The sequence below is a fragment of the Mustela erminea genome, chromosome 8 (assembly GCF_009829155.1).
Source record: "Mustela erminea isolate mMusErm1 chromosome 8, mMusErm1.Pri, whole genome shotgun sequence".
Lineage (NCBI taxonomy): Eukaryota > Metazoa > Chordata > Mammalia > Carnivora > Mustelidae > Mustela > Mustela erminea.
The window spans coordinates 19,235,133-19,254,617 of NC_045621.1; the positions used below are offsets into that span (position 1 = coordinate 19,235,133).

Sequence of the window (19,485 nt, forward strand, 5' to 3'; positions counted from 1 at the left end):
ATTAAAAAATTTTTGTATGTCCTATTTTGTAAATATTTTGCTTTTCCTTGATCTTTACCTTATTATTAGATTTGAAACTTCTAGAAATTCATAGGTCTATGCAAAAAGAAGCAGAATCTGCCTTTTTAGAGCTTTCACTTTCAAGTGAGACTTTTTAAGAAAAATAATTTATTTATTTGGGGGAGGGAGCACAAGCAGGGGAAGGGGTAGAATAAGAGGAAGAAGCAGGCTCCTTGCTGAGCAGGGAGCCTGATGTGGGACTTGATCCCAGGACTCTGGGATCATGACCTGAACTGAAGGCAGAGGCCTAACTGACTGAGCCGCCCAGGTGCCCTAAGAGAGACTTCCAAAAAAGTTTTCACAGTATTGTTGGCATTGTGAAAAGAATTTTTCACGGGTCCTGTCCTTTAATCCCCACAATAACCTCATAAGAGTTATTTGACATATCCCCATTTTTTAGAAAGCAAGTTAAGACTTCAGTAACCTGCTCAAGATTATAGAGGTAGCAGGAAGTTGGGATTTGAACACAGCTCTCTGGCTTTGTCAGGAATGTGCTCCCTACAAATAACAGAAAACTCAAGTGATGGCTGAGGCTCAGACAAACAGTGTATTTTTGTAAAATAGCAATGTCCAGAGGCAGGAAGTTGCTGGCATTGGTTCAGCTAGCCAGCATTGTCATGACAAGAGAGGAGTGATTTCTTTATGATTCTCTTAAGTTTTCCTCATGATCAGAATGTTCCAGTTCATGTCTCCACTTGGAATTGAAACAAGGGAGGTAGCTACAAGCTGCAGCTGTTTCCTTTAATAGGAATAGAGAGGCTTCCCCTTTCCCCTCGTTGGCTGGAACGGAGTCTCATGGTCACCCTTCTCTGCAAGGGAGACTGGTACTGTAGTGACTAGCACTGCCCTTGTTGCTTTTATAAATCGTGATTCATTTTCTGGGGCTTTCCACACTGCTGCCCCAAACAAAATTGCAGTTCCTTCATCAAGGAACAAGATGGGCTTTAGTATTAAGGAGGCCATAATGGTGTCTGCCACCCTAGCTAAGCACTTTATGAGTGATATTTTATGTGGATTTTGTACATGGTAAATGTACAAGATTAGAATCATATATGCTAAGCTCATAGATCATACATAGATGATAAAAGTATACTAAACTCAAAACTAAGAATGAGAGTATAGAGTAAGCTTTAGTAATATTTTTGGCCATCTTATACTAATTTCTGAAAAATGCTGAAAAATCTTAGAGTTTGCTGTGTTAAAATATAGGAACACAAATGATATAGAGATGTTATTTTTAACTCTGAGTTCTTGTAGATCGTAGTATTGCTCTGTATTAGTTTAATTAACTGTTGTAATAATGTAAGAATTTAGTCTTGAATTTTGTTGCTTAAGATATTATGACTGCTGGGGTGCCTGGGTGGATCTGTTCATTAAGCTTCCAACACTTGGTTTCAGCTCAGGTCATGATCTCACAGGTTGTGGGATTGAGCCCCACTTTGGGCTGTGTGCTTGGTGGGGAGTCTGCTTGAGATTCTTTCCCTCTGTCCCTCCCTGCATTGGTGCACACATGTGCTCTCTCTCTTAAATAAAATAAATACATCTTTAAAAAGAAAAAAGATGATGACTGCCATGTGAAGATATTTTGGAAAGATATTCTGTAGAATTTCTCACATTTTGATACACAGTTATCTGAACATTGCTTTTTCTTTTATATTTCTGATAATAAAAGTGCATGGCTAATAACCCATCCTCATACCCCATAAAACATGTGGAATGATAGTCTGTGCAAATGAAAGTATCAGTGTGACTCATATTTTATTACCCTTATATAATGGTTACTACTAACAAAAGAATGAGTTGAAAATCTTTATTTTCCACCTGTAGTGACCTGTACTTAATATATTACCTTTTATTTTTAGCCAAAAAGGCTTCTGGAATGCTGTCCTTCTTCCGAGGGACAGCAGGGAAAAGCCCTGATCTCTCGTCCCAGAAGAGAGAGACCTTACGTGGAGCAGATAGTGCTTACTACCAGGTTGGGCAGACGGGCAAGGAGGGGACGGAGAGTCAAGGCATTGAGCCTCAAGGTGTGTGAGAGGAGACCAAATGTGATTATTTTACTTGCTTGTGTTTTTATAGCCTTGAATAGATAATTCTTACTGCTGAAACCAGGGCATTCGCTCTTCTCTCATGCCTCAGTATGGCAGAGTGGATAAAGCATGGCACTTGTAGAGTCCAACTGGCTTTAGATATTATTGCTATCACTTACTGTGTTACTAAGGATCAGAAATCCTTGGTTTCCATACCTTTGAAATGGCAAAAGCAATGTCTTCCATGGTTTACTGAGGACCGAGTGACATTAAACATGTAAAACATCAATCTCACCTTGGAACTTGTAGTTACATACGCAAATGTTTTCATTCCACTGCCCACTCAGACATTTCCTTTCTTTCCCAGTCTCTGTTGGGTTGAGGGTATTGATGTCTGCCTTCATTTTGATATTTAAAAATATATCTACCTGATTGTGTTTGAATATGGGGTAGACCAGCCCAGTAAACTGTGCTGACCTGTTTTGTAAATAAAGTGTATTGGAACAGAAGCGTGCCCATTCATTGACTGATTGGCTGCTTGCGAGTCGGATCGATAAATTGAATAGTTGTGGCTGAATAAAATTCTTACCATCTGGCCCTTTACAGAAAGAGTTTGGCAAGCCCTGGGTTAGATCATGAATTAGTGGTCTAAAAGTTAGCGTAATAAATTCTCATTCGTAATTAAGATATCTGTTTAGTATTCTATAGATTTCTGCTGGGCTGAAATCCTTGGAAGACATTGGTGCTTTGAAAAAATAATTTAGAAATGTGAAACATGGAGGATCACTTCTTCTAGCTCTTGACATATATTCCAAATGTGTAATAATTAGAGTGCATCTAGCAGTAGCTTTGCCACACAAATCAAGTATAAAAGATAGCTCTGAAGTAGATACTAGTATATTTTATGTATTATATGTATATAACTTAGTATATGACAAAGAAAGCATTTCAAGCTATTGGAGAAGCATTATTCCACACACAGGGAAAACAGTCAGAAACTGATAAAGAAGTAATGGGAACTTGACGAAAGAGCTGTGTTAGTATATTATTTTTTTTTATCTGTATTTTTTTATTTAAAACCAGTTAGCATGTAGTATTTTATTAGTTTCAGAGGCAGAGTTTAATGAGAGTATATTGTTATCAGAGGAGTCAGATATAAGAAAAATTATTCTTCAACCAGAATGCTCTATTTTTAATCTGGAAATTGCTCTTTCAAAAGGTACTATATTTTTGTAATAGTTTATAAAGTTTGATTGTACACATAATTCTTGCTCGGGAGTGACTTGACCAGGATAACAAGAATTGACTTGTTAGTTTTTATTGTTATGTCAGGGGAAAAAGACAAAATGAACTGATAACCCATTGAAAACTTTGACTTTACTAATGATATTAAACTTTTTAGATGAGGTAGATGGAGGAGATACACAAAAGAAACAACTTATAAATCCTCATGTGGAGCTTCGTAAGTATGAGATAAAATACTGTTAGTTTGGGGACAGGGGCTGTAATTGAGAAAACTATTATTTAAGGCTTCTAGCATTATATTAGATAATATCCTGTTTCTTGGAATGAATATTGTCTGTGTGCTGACATAAACTTTACTTAATCTAGATTTAGTTTATAAAATAAACATTATTTAATATATAAAGAAATTAATTTAAATTTTAATTTATAAGGTGTAATTTAATTTCTAATGTTTAAATAATTATTGTGTAATCTAGAGCCATAGAGCCTTGACCAGGTGTCTAGAATTGTGTGTGTGTGTATGTGGGTGCCAAAAATTTATCATCTAGATTAATAAGTACAGTAAAATTTAAGATGTAAAAGTATAATGATTAAAGTACAGTAAGCAGTATAAAATTAGAAATGGGTCTTATGTTTGATTTTTCTGTAAGGTCATTAGATGGTTTTCACCTGAGAATCATTTTAACAGACCTGTGATAGATAGGGGTGTAAACTTAACATGAGAAATGGTATCTTGGAGAAAATGAAATGGTCAGATTTGTCGGGCATGGGGAGTGGGCAAGACGGAAGAGAGATTTCTGATTCACAAAAGGCCCTCCCCCTCTCCTTTTTTAAAACACTCTATTCATAGAATTTTCTGATGCAAATGCCAAGTTTTACTGCCGCCTGTACTATGCGGGAGAGTTTCATAAGATGCGCGAAGTGATTCTGGGCAGCAGTGAAGATGATTTCATTCGTTCTCTTTCCCACTCGTCGCCCTGGCAGGCCCGCGGGGGCAAATCAGGAGCTGCCTTCTATGCAACCGAGGGTAAGTCTTTTTAGTCACTTACTCACTGAGTTGAGTAGTAGCCATCTTTCCCCCTCAGATAATTTGCGAATCCCTTGAACTGAGGTTGTATATAGTCAGCTGGCAAACGAAGTTTTCTGTTTTTCTTTTCTTTCTTTCTTTCTTTCTTTTCTTTTCTTTGGAGAGGATGTAGTAGCAATATTTAAAAAAATATACAGGTATGTGGTGTGCAGTTAGAGACAGACATTGATTCGATCCTTACTAAACTCTTTCTGGTCCTGACTTCAACAAATGTGAATAGTAATGGAGAACTTCCAGAAGACTCAAAAGGGTTCCTCAGAGCTGATGAGACAAAGATAAAAATACAAATACTTAACCTGAAAATAGGAGGGCCAAGTTCTTCACCTGCAAAGGTTTACAGAAGATGATGACCATTTGTACTTCACATTCTATTCTCCATACCCTGAAAACAAAATTATCCGAGAAAATGCAGCAGGAACAAATATCAAGCAAAATGTGGCTTGATAAGAGCTTTCATAACTGTGACTTACTGCATTGTTAGAGGAGTCTACAAAATTTCACTTAGTAGTTTTAAAAAGTAGACTATCTAGTTATGAATTTGGGTCTGGTACTGTCAAAGGTAGAGGCGTCTTGACTGTATAATCCTCAGGAACTCTTTGAGCCCTCCATTACTTGAGAACTATGTTCTGATGAAAATGTTCTCTGTGATATCAGAAAATCTCCCTTAAAGCTATGAAGCAAACACATCATTTGGGATGGACGTCATTGGGATGGGACATCATTTGGGATATTTGGAATGATGCAGTACAGGTTACCTCAGGAAATATAAACACCTATGACACTTCTGCCTTTTAGATGATAGATTCATTTTGAAGCAGATGCCTCGTCTGGAAGTCCAGTCTTTCCTTGACTTCGCACCGCACTACTTCAATTATATTACAAATGCTGTTCAACAAAAGGTAGAAATCCCAAACCTTGGTCTGTAATTAGAATTTTCTGGACTTTTTCACATCCTGAGAGTCCTGGTGGCAGTTTTTTCCATGCTAAGATAGGAACCGGACGTGTTTGGATCTCTTTTGATATTGAGCTCTGATAGAAGGCACTCATACTCTCTTTCCCATTTTTGCCAGTGAGGAACCAAGAAATCTCCAGCAGGTTGCATTTAATGTGTGTGTGTGTGTGTGTGTGTGTGTGTGTAGAAACATTACGATTGGATGAAAATAGCTGCACATTATAATTTGTAATTTTGTTGAGACAGAAATTGGAAATATTTGTTGAGACCTGCATGTGTTGGTCCTTAGGGAGAAAGAGACCCAGTGCCTGTCAGTGCCTGCCTAAATTGACATTTAGCAGTAATCCTCCCAGTAAGTGTATAAAGGAGTCATTAGATTTTGTTTTTTTCCATTTATGGTTTATTGCATATTTGGGAGGAAATTGTATGTCATGACAAAATTTGTGACTGAGAAATTATAAAGCATTATCCTTTGGGAGAACATGAAGGATCTAATATTTTTATTGGCATTGCTGTTTTTACTTCTGAGATTTAAGGGTTTAAGTTTCTTTTAAAGTCCTTTGGTCATATTAATAGAAAAGCTTGTTTGGATATTACATGGGTAGTCTAGATATGGGTATTAAATTACAGATTTTCTTGTTTAGAGACCCACTGCATTGGCCAAAATTCTTGGAGTTTACAGAATTGGTTATAAGAATTCTCAAAACAACACTGAGAAGAAGTTAGATCTCCTTGTCATGGAAAATCTTTTCTACGGGAGAAAGATGGCACAGGTAAGGATATTGAACTGTGCAAACCATTTGGCTACTGGAACCTTTTGCACTTCTGGTTCCTGAATGTAATGAATCAGAGAATAACATCTTATTCGATAGTATTAAACCTCACTTGGTAGCCAAATTTAACTTCTGCATTGCCTTAGTATTATGTGGAGTTTTGATATCGAAACTATAAGTTTCCTAACACTGTTTGCATCTGGTTTTTAAACTGCTTTATGATCCAATGTTAAATTTTTGGAGTTATTTGTTAATGTATCTTAAAGTTGATTAAGTGGGTTAGTTTATTCTTCAAGTGTTTGAGTAACTGAATACCCAGGTGTTAATTCTCAGTGATGAATTGAATTACCATCTGTTTTATGTCTTGCACAATTATAATGCACGCCTTATATATAATTTTATATGTAATATATTTAATATAATATATAATATGCTTAATACAATTATATAAGTTATGATTAAGTTTTAAAATTAAATTTAAAAATCTATATAATGGTATAGGCAACAAGGAATCTTTTTTGCATTTCCAGTTCATTACATTAATTAATTATGCAACTCATGCATAAATGACAGAAATTTTTCTTTCCTCTAGGTTTTTGATTTGAAGGGTTCACTTAGGAATAGAAATGTAAAAACCGATACTGGGAAAGAGAGTTGTGATGTGGTCCTGCTGGATGAAAATCTCTTAAAGATGGTTCGAGACAATCCTCTGTATATCCGTTCTCATTCCAAAGCCGTGCTGAGAGCCTCGATCCGTAGTGACTCCCACTTTCTTTCTAGCCACCTCATTATAGACTACTCTTTGCTGGTTGGACGAGATGATACTAGCAACGAGCTGGTCGTCGGAATTATAGGTAAGTCAGTGAGCATATGTTACTTACAGTTCATGATTGAAGCCGGAGTAAATTGAGGATTATACTGAAATTGGGTTAGTCATAGCTTATTAAATATTTTCACCAACTTTCATTTGAAAATTCAACAATAGCTTTTAAATTTTAGTTACCTTCTGTTCAGTGTCTCATTTTCGTTTCATTATCTCTACCAAAAATATCTGTATTCAAAAGTTACTCTTAAAGGAAGCCTTGTGACGTTAGTAGGAGGATTAAAAGAATTAAATGGAAAAAACCCTTGGGACAGTGCCATACAATATTGTTAGCATTCAGTAAACATTGTAGAAGTAGCAGTAATTACTGTTGTTATCTTCTTATATTTACTAACATAACTGTACTGCTAACCTTGCTTCCTGTAACAGATTATATTCGAACATTTACATGGGACAAAAAGCTTGAGATGGTTGTGAAATCAACAGGAATTTTAGGAGGACAAGGTGAGCAGAAGTCTTGCTTATTCTTTTTTTTTTTTTTTAATATTTTATTTATTTATTTGAAAGACAGAGAACACAAGTAGATGGATAGGCAGGCAAAGAGAGAGAGGAGGAAACAGGCTCCCAGCTGAGCAGAGAGGCAGATGCAGGGCTCGATCCCAGGATCCTGGGAACATGACCTGAGCTGAAGGCAGAGGCTTTAATCCATTGAGCCACCCAGGCGCCCGTGCTTATTCTTTAAATTATTCTCATGTCTTCCTTATCAGTTAACATTTAAGAAATGGGTACTTTTTTAAATCCTAAAAAAAAATAAGCAGTTATCTCTGATTTTATCATTTCCAAAATGATAAATAATAAAGGGAATTGCATAGGTGGGGAAATAATTGGTTTTAAAGTTGTGTTAAAATGCCAGAATGAAAAGTAACCCCCCCGCCAAAAGCTAGATATTCTGAATAAGGGGTTGTTTTTAATTAACAGTTGAAGTCTTCTAAGTTCTCTGAGCCTTGCTGGCTCTATTTGTGCTTTCACACATCTCTCATCTCTAGACGAGAGCTGGTCTCTTATTTGTCAGGTAGAAGGTGGGGAAGGGGAAGGGCGTAGAGGGAAATGGAGAGAGAATCTTGAGCAGGATCAGTGCCGCACCTGACTCTAGGCTCCCTGTCACGACCCTGAGATCCTTACCTGAGCTGAAATCAAGTTGGACATTTGACTGACTGTGCCACCCAGGAGCTCCCGGGAGCCAGTCTTTTAAAACAGAAACCCCTACCGGAAAGGCCCTGTTATGTGGCACAGTGGACACCCCTACCTCCTTTCTGAGACTGTTATGTGTGTGTGTGTTGTGTGTGTGTGTGTGTGTGTGTGTCTTTACAGCAGTTGTCATGAAAGAACATAGCTGTTCGAGTCAGCTCTGTAACAGCTTTTTCTCTTTGCTCTTTTATAATCTTAGGTAAAATGCCAACTGTGGTCTCTCCGGAGTTGTACAGGACTAGATTTTGTGAGGCGATGGACAAATATTTCCTGATGGTTCCAGACCACTGGACAGGTTTAGGTCTGAACTGCTGAAAGGGAGCACATGATTTTGAAATGGACCGTGAATGAAAGGGGCCTGGAACAAAGGACCAAAAATAAGCTACATGTTTTATTTCTTCATCACCTTCACCACTGTATGCCAAGGCCTTTCTGTCCTGTGGTCGTGTGGGCTGTCTGTAACTGAAGGGTTAAAACACCATGGATTTGCACTTTGGTTTTTGATAACTAAATTAGCTGTCTTATGCTGGGAAGTTGCATGAACATTTTTCCACTTAAGCTAAAATACAGACATATTTCAAAGGGCTAACGACGAATGTATAGTCTTTAGAGGTGAGGAGATAAGGGTGAAAAAATGGGGGGTTGGTTTTGTTAACAGTCCTGTTAAGAACTAGTCCTAGATTTTGGCTTTCCAGCATCTTTTCCCAGCAGCTCATTTGACGTACTCTTTACTTAGCATTTGTAGAGGTGGTGAATTTGTTTTGTGTTTCTTACATAAAAGTATAATGTTGCCTATTATCAGGTTTTCTGAAACATTTAAAAAATTCTGAATTACTCTCTTAATGGCCAGTGAAAAAAATGGACCCAGTCTGTTCTTGTTTTATTGGGGCATTTGACTTAAATTGGGAATCCTGTTTTGTTCTTAGCTTGCCTTGTTTTTGAGGGTGCTTGCTGTGTTTTAAGTTCTGTCTTCTCTGCAGGTGACAGGAGACTCTAGCCATTAACTGTAAGCCTTCTTTTGGAGCTGTTTTTTAAGCTTGTTTATAACTTTTGTGCAATTAATATGTTCACCTGCACTTACCCACACATGCTCATATTCTAGGTTTTCCTCCACTTTCAGGGAAACAGTAAATCGGTCTATTGTGACTAACTTCCCAAAGGGAGAATTACTGAGGATTTCTTTTTTTAATGGAAAAAATAAATTAGACCATACCCAAGATACTGGGTGAGACGTAAACACTTGCTTGTTTTCTGTAAAGGTGAAGTGTCTTTTTCAATATAAATAGCGATTTAAATGACATCTGTAAAACTAAGAGGTTTCTAGTGTGGACATCTGTTTCTTAACTTTCTGCACTAGTTTCTAGGCCAGTTCTGATTATTGAGAAATGTTAAGAGATAAAATATTTGTAGTAAGGAACTTCTTGTTTAATAGAGTTTTTGTTTGTTTAAAAGTGATCTGATATAGTACTAAACTAACTTTGAGGAAATAACAGAACGACAAATACTTCCTCATGGCTTCTCTCCCTAACAAGGGTAATTTGGGGATTTATAAAGTTTTATAAAGTTCTCTTTTCAGGCTTCCTCTAATAGCACATTTCTATTGTAACTTTCACAAAATAAGAAAAAGAAATCTGGGTACATTCCAGTTACAGAGACTGTAAGTAAGTATGTGAAATAGGAACATTTTGGAAAGTTTGCTTTAGAGAAGGAAAGCATTAGTTTGGGGTTTGGTGCTTATTGGATACGTGGTTTGTTTTGAACTAGTTAACAAGTTGACCAAGGTCTTAGGACTAATTTTAAGCACTTTTTAAATAAATGTGGTGTGCCTTTTGAAACTCACACTAGAACACTAGTGGTTTTAATTTTGATATTACAGACGAGAAAAGGATGGGCTCCTGCAGAAGTGAAGCAGGTGGATGGAATGTAACGTCTCCAGTCCCGAACAACGGATTTTGCATCTCGTTTTGAATGCAAACACTGATTTGTCTCTGTTCTTTTTTTCAGTCAGGATACTTAGGATTATTTGTCCATTTCCTGCACCCTCATTCATGCACTCCCGGAGAGAAGGTAGCTTTCCTTCACTGTAGTCAGGTGGTTTCTTTGTTTTGATCTCAATACCAAATATGTGGAGCTGGGATCCTCCTCTGGAATAATTCCTGACTGTAATGTGTGTCATGTTGATTCCGTTTTCTGCCCATGACTTGAAGACCTATTTTTTAAAGCACTGCTGCCTCTTAGATAATTTTGAGGCTAAAAAATTTCCAGTAAAATACGATCCCAAGCAATACTTGCTACCTTGCAAGGGTGATCTGTCCTTTTAAAATGTCTTAATGAAAGGGAAGTAAATTTGTGAGTAGTAGAACTATATATATCCCCAGCCCCCGCTGCTTTTGTGGAGGCCGCTACCATGGGTATATATAAGGGGCTTCCAGTGTTGTGCTCCTTGGTGTTAAGCATTGAATGACCACTCACGTCCCTTGAGTTCCCTTCTGTGGTTTGGAGAATATTGATGTTGAAAAGTTAAGACTGAGGAAGAAATCTTACTACTTTCTTCCTTAGAATAAAATAGAAATCCTGAGAAAATGGATAGTAGCACAAGAAAACTCTGTGAACTGTTGCATTGTATAAACATCTTATTTATAAATATGAAGGGTTTTGATGCCATCAACACTTTATGGGAAAAATTAAAAAGATTTACTTTTTCTTACCCAAGTCTGAGAAAAATAAGGGGAATCGGCTATTGCAAGCCCTTTTGTAGTTTGTTGGGATAATTTAAATTTGTAGACATTCAAAATTTCCTACAAAATGCTGCTTATAATTTTTTTCTTGATCCAGCCGTGAGTGGTTTTCTAGCTTTGGCTTTTATTGGGTATTGTAAATAGGTTTGTATTGGTTTTGGTGGCATCAGTGTCTCCTTGGCATTTTACTGATTAGCATTCAGCCAAGGAAGAGTCATCTACCCGCAGAAAGTTTATTTAGCTAGCAGAATGGAAACTTGTGAATGAGCCTGGTGGTGAAACAGGTCAGGCCATTCATTGTTCCTCAAGTGTTAACATACTGACTTAGACAGTATTCAAACCATCTAGTGCAATGCTTTTTTGTTTATTTGTTTTTGTAACACGGGTGCAGTGTATTATAGAAAACAAAAATTACAATCCTGAGCAGTTTTATTAATGCTGCTGTGCTGGTTTTGTAAAAAAATGTACATTATGTCTTTTGACAGGTTTGATTTTAACTAGAGAAGACATTGTAAATCATAATATTCTCTTTTAATTTAATACAAAGAATTCAATTAACAATATTGAAAATACTTAATGTATTATATTGTATATATTTCTCTACTTTGGTTCTAGCTGTTTTATATGATTGACATGTTATTTAAGAGATACAACTGCCTTGACTTTTTGGAGACTTATACTGTAAATAAAGAAGACTTAAAATACCCGAGAATCAGCTTCACTCGTTTTGAATCAGCTTGAATTAGCAAGCGGAGATGGCTTTTGGTGCCCAAGCCTCGCCCCTCGCCCCGTCCCTGGCCTCGAAGTGTTGCCTTCTGTTTGTTCTCTTGCCCTTCTTCCCCATAAGAAGATTTGTCTTTCACTAGTAAATGGCCTTCTTAAGTCCCAGAAAAGAGGGTCTTAAGTCTGTGTGTTTGCTTCTGTCAGTCATGGTTTCACCTTTTCTGCCCTCCTTTTCCTCATGTGTTTCTGCTTTCCTGGTGGGACACTCAAGAACGTACTGCCTTTCCTCAGCTGGGAATGGCTGATTCACCTTGACTGGGCAGGCTCTCTAAGCTAGTGATTGGTCCCCAGCCTGTTCAGAGGAGTCTACCTGAAGTGGACCCGACTAGCTGTAACCTACAGCTGCTCCCCTTTGGGCAGCCTGGTCCCCTTCTGTGTGCCTGGGCTCCCCCGGGGCCATGAGAGCCACTGCTATGGTGGGGTGGTGCTTGTGCTGGGGCCAGGCACCTAGTTCTCTGTTCCACCTACCTGGAAGTGTCCTGTGGTGGAAATCCTTTTCTCGTACATTTCCCAGCTCAGTGCTTAACAAAACTAAGATTTATCACCTAAGTTTAAAAATTGTGGGTAAAACCATCCCAAATGTATCATCTTAACCACATCCAAGTATATAATTTAGTAACGTTAACTGTATTCACATTGCCCGTTATATCCCTGGAAGGTTTTCCTCTTGCAAACCTGAAACTAGACCCATTGAGCCATTTCTCCTGTTCACCCTGCTCTCTGGTAACCATTCTCCTTTCTGCGTTCACTAATTTGACTGGTTTAGGTTCTTTACTGTAAGCGAAGTCATATAGAATTTGTCTATGGATGGCTTATGTTACTTAGTATAATATCCTCATTCAACCATGTTATAGCATTTCCTCCCTTTCTTAAGTTAAATGAGGGACGCCTGGGTGGCTCCGTCGGTTAAGCATCTGTCTGCCTTCAGCTCAGGTCATGATCCCAGGGTCTTGGGTTTGAGTCCTGCTTCAGGCTCCCCGCTTGTGGGGAGCCTGCTTCTCCCTCTGCCTGCCGTTCCCCCTACTTGTGCTCACTCCCTCCCTCTCTCTGACAAATAAATAAAATCTTAAAAAAAAATGATTTTCTAGGTTGAATGATACTCCATTGTATGTACGTACCACATTTTCTTTATTCATGATCAGTGGATATTTGAATTGCTTCCACCTCTTGGCTGCTGTGAATAATGAACATGGAAGTGCAAATGTACTTTGAAGATCCTTTAAAAAAATTCTTTTGGATAAATACAGAGAAGTGGGATTGCTGGATCCCATGGTAGTTCTATTTTTTTTAATGTTTTGAGGAATCTCCATCCTATTTTCTCTAGTAGCTGTACCACAGTAGTGGTACCAATAGTAGTACACAGGGTACCAATGTCTCCATGTCCTTTCCAACACTTAGTTACTCATTTTGATGGTGGCCATTCTAATGAGCGTGAGGTAATATCTCATTGTGGTTTTGATTTGCATTTCTCTCATGATTAGTGATGTTGAGCATATTTTCATATACAAGTTTATCATTCATATATTTGGAGAAAAGGCTCTTCAAGTCCTTTGACCATGTCTAAATTTGACTTCTTGACTTTTTTTGTTGTTGCATTGTAGGAGTTCTTATATATTCTGGATGTTAACCCCTTATCAGATGTATGATTTGTTAGAGTTTTCTCTCATTCCGTAGCCTGCCTTTTCATTCTGTTGATTGTATCCTTTGATGCACAGAAGTTTTTATGTTTGGCATAGTCTGTTTGTCTCCCTTTGCTTGTACTTTTGATGTCATATGCAATAAATCATTGCCAAACCCAGTGTGTTGACGCTTTCCCCTTCTTACAGTTTTACGGTTTTAGGGCTTTATCCTATTTCGAGGTAACTTTTATATGTCTTAAAATAAGGTCTAACGTTACTCTTTTGCATGTGGATATCCAGTTTGCTAATACCATTTGTAGAAGAGACCATCTTTTCTGCATAAGTGGTCTTGGCACCCTTATCAGGGATCATTTGAGCATATAAGCAAGGGTTTATTTCTGAGTCCTATTTATTTATGTGTCTGTCTTTATGCCAGTATCACAGTGTTTGATTCCTGTAGGTTTTGTAGTATGTTTTGAAATAGGTAAGTGTGAGGTCTCCACCTTTATTTTTCTTTTTCAAAATTGTTTTGGCTGTTTGAGGTCTCTTGAGATTCCGAATGCGTTTTAGGATGAATTTTTCTATTTCTGCAAAACAAAACAAAACAAAACAAAACAAAAAGCCATTGACATTTTGATAGGGATTGTGCAGATTGCTTTGAGTAATATGGACATCTTAATATTAACTCTTAATTCATGATCACAGGATGTCTTTCTACTTTTGTGCTGCCTTTAATTTCTTTGACTAATGTTTTATAGTTTTCAGAGTATAAGTCTTTCACCTTTGGTTGGGTTTATTCCTAGAATTTTATTCTTTTTGATACTACTGTAAATGGACTTGTTTTCTTAATTGCCTTTTCAAAGTATTCATTGTTGGTTTTTGGAAACACAACTGATTTTTTTAAATTAACATATAACGTATTATTAGCCCCAGAGGTACAGGTTTGTGAGTCGCCAGGTTTACACTTCACAGCACTCACCATAGCACATACCCTCCACAATGTCCATAACCCCGTTCCCCTCTCCCTACCTATCCCCCCCCTCCCAATTCCTGGCAACCCTTAGTTTGTTTTGTGAAATTAAGAGTCTCTTATGGTTTGTCTCCCTCCCAATCCCATCTTGAGAAACACAACTGATTTTGTGTTGATTTTTTTATCTTGCAATTTTACTAAATATTTTTGTTATGATTTTTTTTTTTTTTTTGGTATACATACTCTTTGAGGTTTTTTTCATGTAAGATGATGTCATTCACAAACAGATCTTCTTATTCTTCCTTTTTAATTTCCATGCCTTTTATTTCACTTTCTTGCCTCATTGCTCTGGCTGGGGCTTCAATGTTATTTTGGATGTAAATGTCGAGGTGGGCATCCTTGCCTTGTTCCTGACTTTGGAGGAAAAGCTTTCAGTGATGCTAGCTGTGGACTTTTCATATATGACCTGTATTATGTTGATGTAGTGGTCTACTTTTAGTTTGTTGAGTATTTGTATCATGAAAGTGTGTGCAGTATTGTCGGATGCTTTTTCTGCATCGATTGAAATGGTTAAGTGGTTTTTATCCTTCATCTATTAATGTGGTGTATTACATTGATTTTCATATGTTGAAGCATCCTTGCCTCTTGGGGATAAATCCCATCTGGTCCTGGTGTCTGATCCTTCTAATACACTGTGGAATTCAGTTTGCTAGTATTTTGTTGAGGACTTTTGCATCTCTGTTTATCAGGGATGGCGGTCTATAGTTTTTTTTCAATGTCTTTCTCTGACTTTGACATCAATGTCTTTCTCTGACTTTGACATCAGGGTAATCCTGGCCTTATAAAATCATTTTGAGAGTTTTTCCATCTCTTCAATTTTTAGGGAGAATTTTCAAAGGATTGGCATTAATTCTTCTTTAAATGTTTGGTAGAATTCACTAGTGAAGCCATCTGGTCCTGGATTTTCTTTGTTGGGAAGTTTTTGATTATTGATTCAATCTCTTTACTAATTATAGGTCTGTTCAGACTTTCTATTTCCTTGTGATTCACTCTTGGCAGATTGTATCTTCTAGGAAATTATCCATTTCATGTAGGTTATCCAGTTTGTTGACCTACAGTTGTTCAGAGTGTTCTCCTATATCCTTTTTTATTTCTGTGACATTAGTTGTAATGTCCTCTCTTTCATTAGTGATTTTACTTATTTGAGTTGTCGGTCTTATTTTCTTAATCTAGCTAAGGGACTGTCAATTTTATGGAACTTTCAAAAAACCCAAGTCTTTTGTTGGTTTTTTCTATTCTCTACATTTTCTCTCTGCTGTAGTCTTCATTATATCCTTCCACCTGGCACCTTGGGATATAAGGTTGTTCTTTTTTTTTTTTTTTAGTTCCTTGAGGTGTAAAGCTATGTTGTTGATGTGCGATTTCTTTTTCAGTATACACGTTCACACCTGTGAGCTTCCCTCTTCATTCTTCTTTGACTTTATCCCATAAGTTTTGGCATTTCGTGTCTAACTTTTCATTTGTCTCAAGATATTTTCTAATCCCCCTTGTGATATCTTCTTTGAACTTGTGGTTGTTCAAGTATGTGTTGTGTAATTCTCACGTATTTACATATTTTCCAGTTCTCCTACTGCTATTGATATGTAGTTTTATTCCATTGTGGTTGGTAAAGATACTTGATATGACTCCAGTCTTCTTAACGATTCCTTCCCAAAAGAAATCTTCTGTTCTAGAACATGTATTCTGGTGTCTTATGTTGAAACAAAAGAAAAGGGAGAGATCCTAGTAATTGTTTTGAAGTTGAATGTCACGAATGAAACGTGACTACCCGTTGCTGCCCTAGGGATTTTTCCAGATGTCTTTACCTATTAAAAGAAGGGTCCCCCCCCCCAAATCTCTATTCCTGATTGTTAAAACTGAAAGTAAAAGCTATGAAATCATCATTTTACTGTAGTAAATGTCCTTTAAAGCATCCTTGGAGTTAGCGGTCTTGAATTTGGCTCCGATTGGTTGTTTGCAGCTTATTACATTTAAAGTTTTCAAATTTGTCAGAATATGTGTAACAGGGCAGAGGAAACTCTTAACCTTCTAAATCCTCACTTTAAGACATTGATTGCATTTATATGGGTCTCAGCACTGTATCATAAAAGCTGCCCCTGCTCTTAGGGTTGAGGGAGGAAGTATTTTCAGGGAGTTTGTTAGGGTTAAGAATGGACCAAAATGAAGTTGCAGTGGTGAGAAGTGGCCAGTAGAGGGCTCTGAGGTACTGGATTCTAAGCTTTCTGAACTGGCTCTTCAGAGCTATAGGAAGCCCTTGAAGGGCGAGGAGACCCAAGTCCCCAAAATTTTTTACCAGAGTCCAAAGTGCCTTTTAAGCTACTTTTTGACAAGAGTCTGTTATATCTTAGAATATGTAGTTTTCAGATGGAGGTGTAAGTTAGAAATAGCTTAGTATTTTTTTTTCCCCTAAAGATTTTATTTATGTATCAGAGAGAAGGAGATAAAAAGAGAGAGCGGAAGAGAGTTTTAGAGCATGAGCAGGGGGAGGGGCAGAGGCAGAGGGAGAAGGAGACCCCCAGATGGGCAGGGGAGCCCCATGTGGGACTCGATCCCTGGACCCTGGGATCATGACCTGAGCTGAAGGCAGATGCTTAACTGAATGAGCTCCCCAGCTACCCCTACTTTAGTATTTTCTACTCAGGTTTGTAATTCTTTTTTTCAAATGAAGATAGCACTAAAAGCTTTTCATTTGAAAAAACACAATTTTGATAAATTTGCTGTCCATACACCACTGAAATAGAGTCATAAGTACAAATGAGTGATTATCAGAAAAAGGACATTAGGAAAAACTAGGAAAATCTCAAAGTGTGTGTGGACTTTAAGAAGAAAGCATCAATATTAGTTCATTAATTGTGACAGTTGCACCTTATTAAGTTAGATATCAATAGTAGGAGAAGCTGGGTGTATGGAAACTATACTATCTTTGTATGTCTTTTTTCTGAAACAAAAACCAAGTGATTATATTGTAGATAGGAAGAGTGTCACTCCAGAGATGCTGAATTTAATGGAATTAAACTAGAAGGTCGTTTTGTCCTCTGATGTTATTTTCCTATTAAAATACTTTCTTCCTTCCCCAATTCAAAGAACCAACTGCTCTTTAGAAGAAGATAGGCAAGCGGAAAGAGGATATACTCGCATGTCTGATGGCCCTTTCCCTGCTCTCTTGCTATGGGCAGCTTCCGCATGCAGGTAAGAGCAGGTAAGAGCTGAGGGGTCCCCATCCGCCCCAGATCTCCAGGGCTCTCACTCTGTGAGGCCCTCTCCTCTCTGGTACACTGTCCCATGAACTCAGCTACCTTGGGTGTTCCCCAAGGAGTAGAACAGGATTCTCCTCAGTTGCCCCTCTCTCTGCTTTGGCCTCGAAACCTTCCGAGCATCATCTGGGACAAACTGGGCTCACCTCCTTTGCTCCCCACCGCTCAAGGATCTGCTGTCCTTTACTGGCTGATACCCCGTTTTTGAAAACTGTTGTTCTATGGATTTTATCTGGTTTTCATGATTGTTTCAGTCAATCTGGACCCTAGTACCTCACTTTGGCCAGAAGCAGAAGCCAAAATTAGATGGATTTATAAGGATTATATCTAAATGCAATGTTGAATTATAGACACAGTGTTTCCTCTGTCAACGTAAAAAGTAGTACTCTGTTCATTACTGTTGTAAAAATGATTTAAGAAATCCAGTCCCTTCTAGTTGAAGTCCTGTTTTCTGCAAAACATTAAAATAGACAACATAACTAGGAAAAAAATTGTATTTATTGTTTTGGTGGGGGGGAAGAAGAAGAGAGAGAGAATCTCAAGCAGGCTTCATACCCAGTGCAGAGCCTAATGTGGGTGGGGCTTGATCTCAACCCTGAGATCATGACCTGAGCCCCAATCAAGAGTTGGACGCTTAACCAACTGAGCCACCTAGGTGCCCCTTGGAAAGAAAATTTTAATTCAATATGCAAAAATATGCATTGGGGTACCAGCAGATAATTGTGATCCTCTACACAGATATACATTATCACCTGGCAGCGCATGTTCTGGGGAGAAAAAAACCCTGAGCCAGGCTCCTGGTGTTGCCATCGTATTTGCCTTTTAGCTTCTCGGCTTCAAGGCTGTTCAAGAATGTCTTGAACATTGGGCATAACTAATTGCCCTATAGCTTATTGTAGTAGAGCTTGGTAGGTACTTATGGATTTTTCCACATAGAATTTGACGGGCATTTCTATTGCTGATGTGCTGATTGATCTGGGAGAAACGCATCTGGCAGCTCCAGCCAGCCCTTCAGACTCTGATTATCATCATCCCTTCCAGTGGTAACACATAAGGGATCATTATGTCATTAACGAAGTACTCCTTCAGGAGAGCCCAGCTCAAGCTGCTAGCAGAAGAGCACACCCTGATGTTCTAGAAGTGATTCTTCTAGAAACATCTGTTGGGACTACCATTGTATAGGGGCCCTGCTGTAGCTTTCCTGTGCTCATTTCTAAATACTTGTAGGTGGAAACTGCAGAGATAGGTTGCTTTTAATGTCAGAGATACTGCTTTTCCCTTCTATCCCCTAGAAGTGAATGCAAGGTAAGTGATATTACAGAAGGTGGGTGTGATGGCTCAGAAATCCAGGCTCTTCGATTATGGTGGAAGGTGGATACGCCTTGCCTTAGTCCAAGCCTGGAAGCTGTATCTGGTACATTCTCTCTGCTGCTAGAGTGAGATTTTTATCTCCTCCTTCCCTTGAACATGGTGCGTGCTATTTCATTATACCGTATCAGCTACGCTTTGCTGTTGTCTGCTGGTGGCAATCAATACCTTCACTCATTCAGTCCAGAAACACCTATGGGGCATGGACTCTTGATGAGGTCCTGCTGCTGTGGCGATGAATGACCCCCTCGCAATCTCAAGACGCTTACAGTTCAGTGGTGGAAATGGACATACAACAAATCACCGTAAGGTGTGAGATAAAAAATCGATACATGTTGATTTTGTGAGTGGAGATAAGCTTTGTTCTGTGAGAATATTTATTCAATTAGCTATGTGACAAATTTGCCAATTTGAAGAATGCTTTGTTTTAGCAACTTTAGAAGAGATTTACCTTTTATTTGTTCTTTATGATGTG

General features: G+C 38.0%; 1 protein-coding gene across 4 annotated transcripts in view; it reads left to right on the top strand.

Moving 5' to 3' along the window:
* PIKFYVE (phosphoinositide kinase, FYVE-type zinc finger containing) overlaps nt 1-11,668 on the top strand; it is a 78,552-nt gene extending 66,884 nt beyond the window's left edge. For all 4 annotated transcript variants that reach the window (XM_032354607.1, XM_032354606.1, XM_032354605.1 and 1 more), the window contains 8 exons: nt 1,923-2,087; nt 3,493-3,552; nt 4,186-4,362; nt 5,218-5,321; nt 6,019-6,147; nt 6,740-7,001; nt 7,400-7,474; nt 8,418-11,668. In XM_032354607.1, the coding sequence (XP_032210498.1) occupies nt 1,923-2,087; nt 3,493-3,552; nt 4,186-4,362; nt 5,218-5,321; nt 6,019-6,147; nt 6,740-7,001; nt 7,400-7,474; nt 8,418-8,533 (1,088 nt within the window). In that variant the 3' untranslated portion in view covers nt 8,534-11,668. The remainder of the gene's footprint in view (nt 1-1,922; nt 2,088-3,492; nt 3,553-4,185; nt 4,363-5,217; nt 5,322-6,018; nt 6,148-6,739; nt 7,002-7,399; nt 7,475-8,417) is intronic.
* Nucleotides 11,669-19,485: the final 7,817 nt, after the last annotated feature.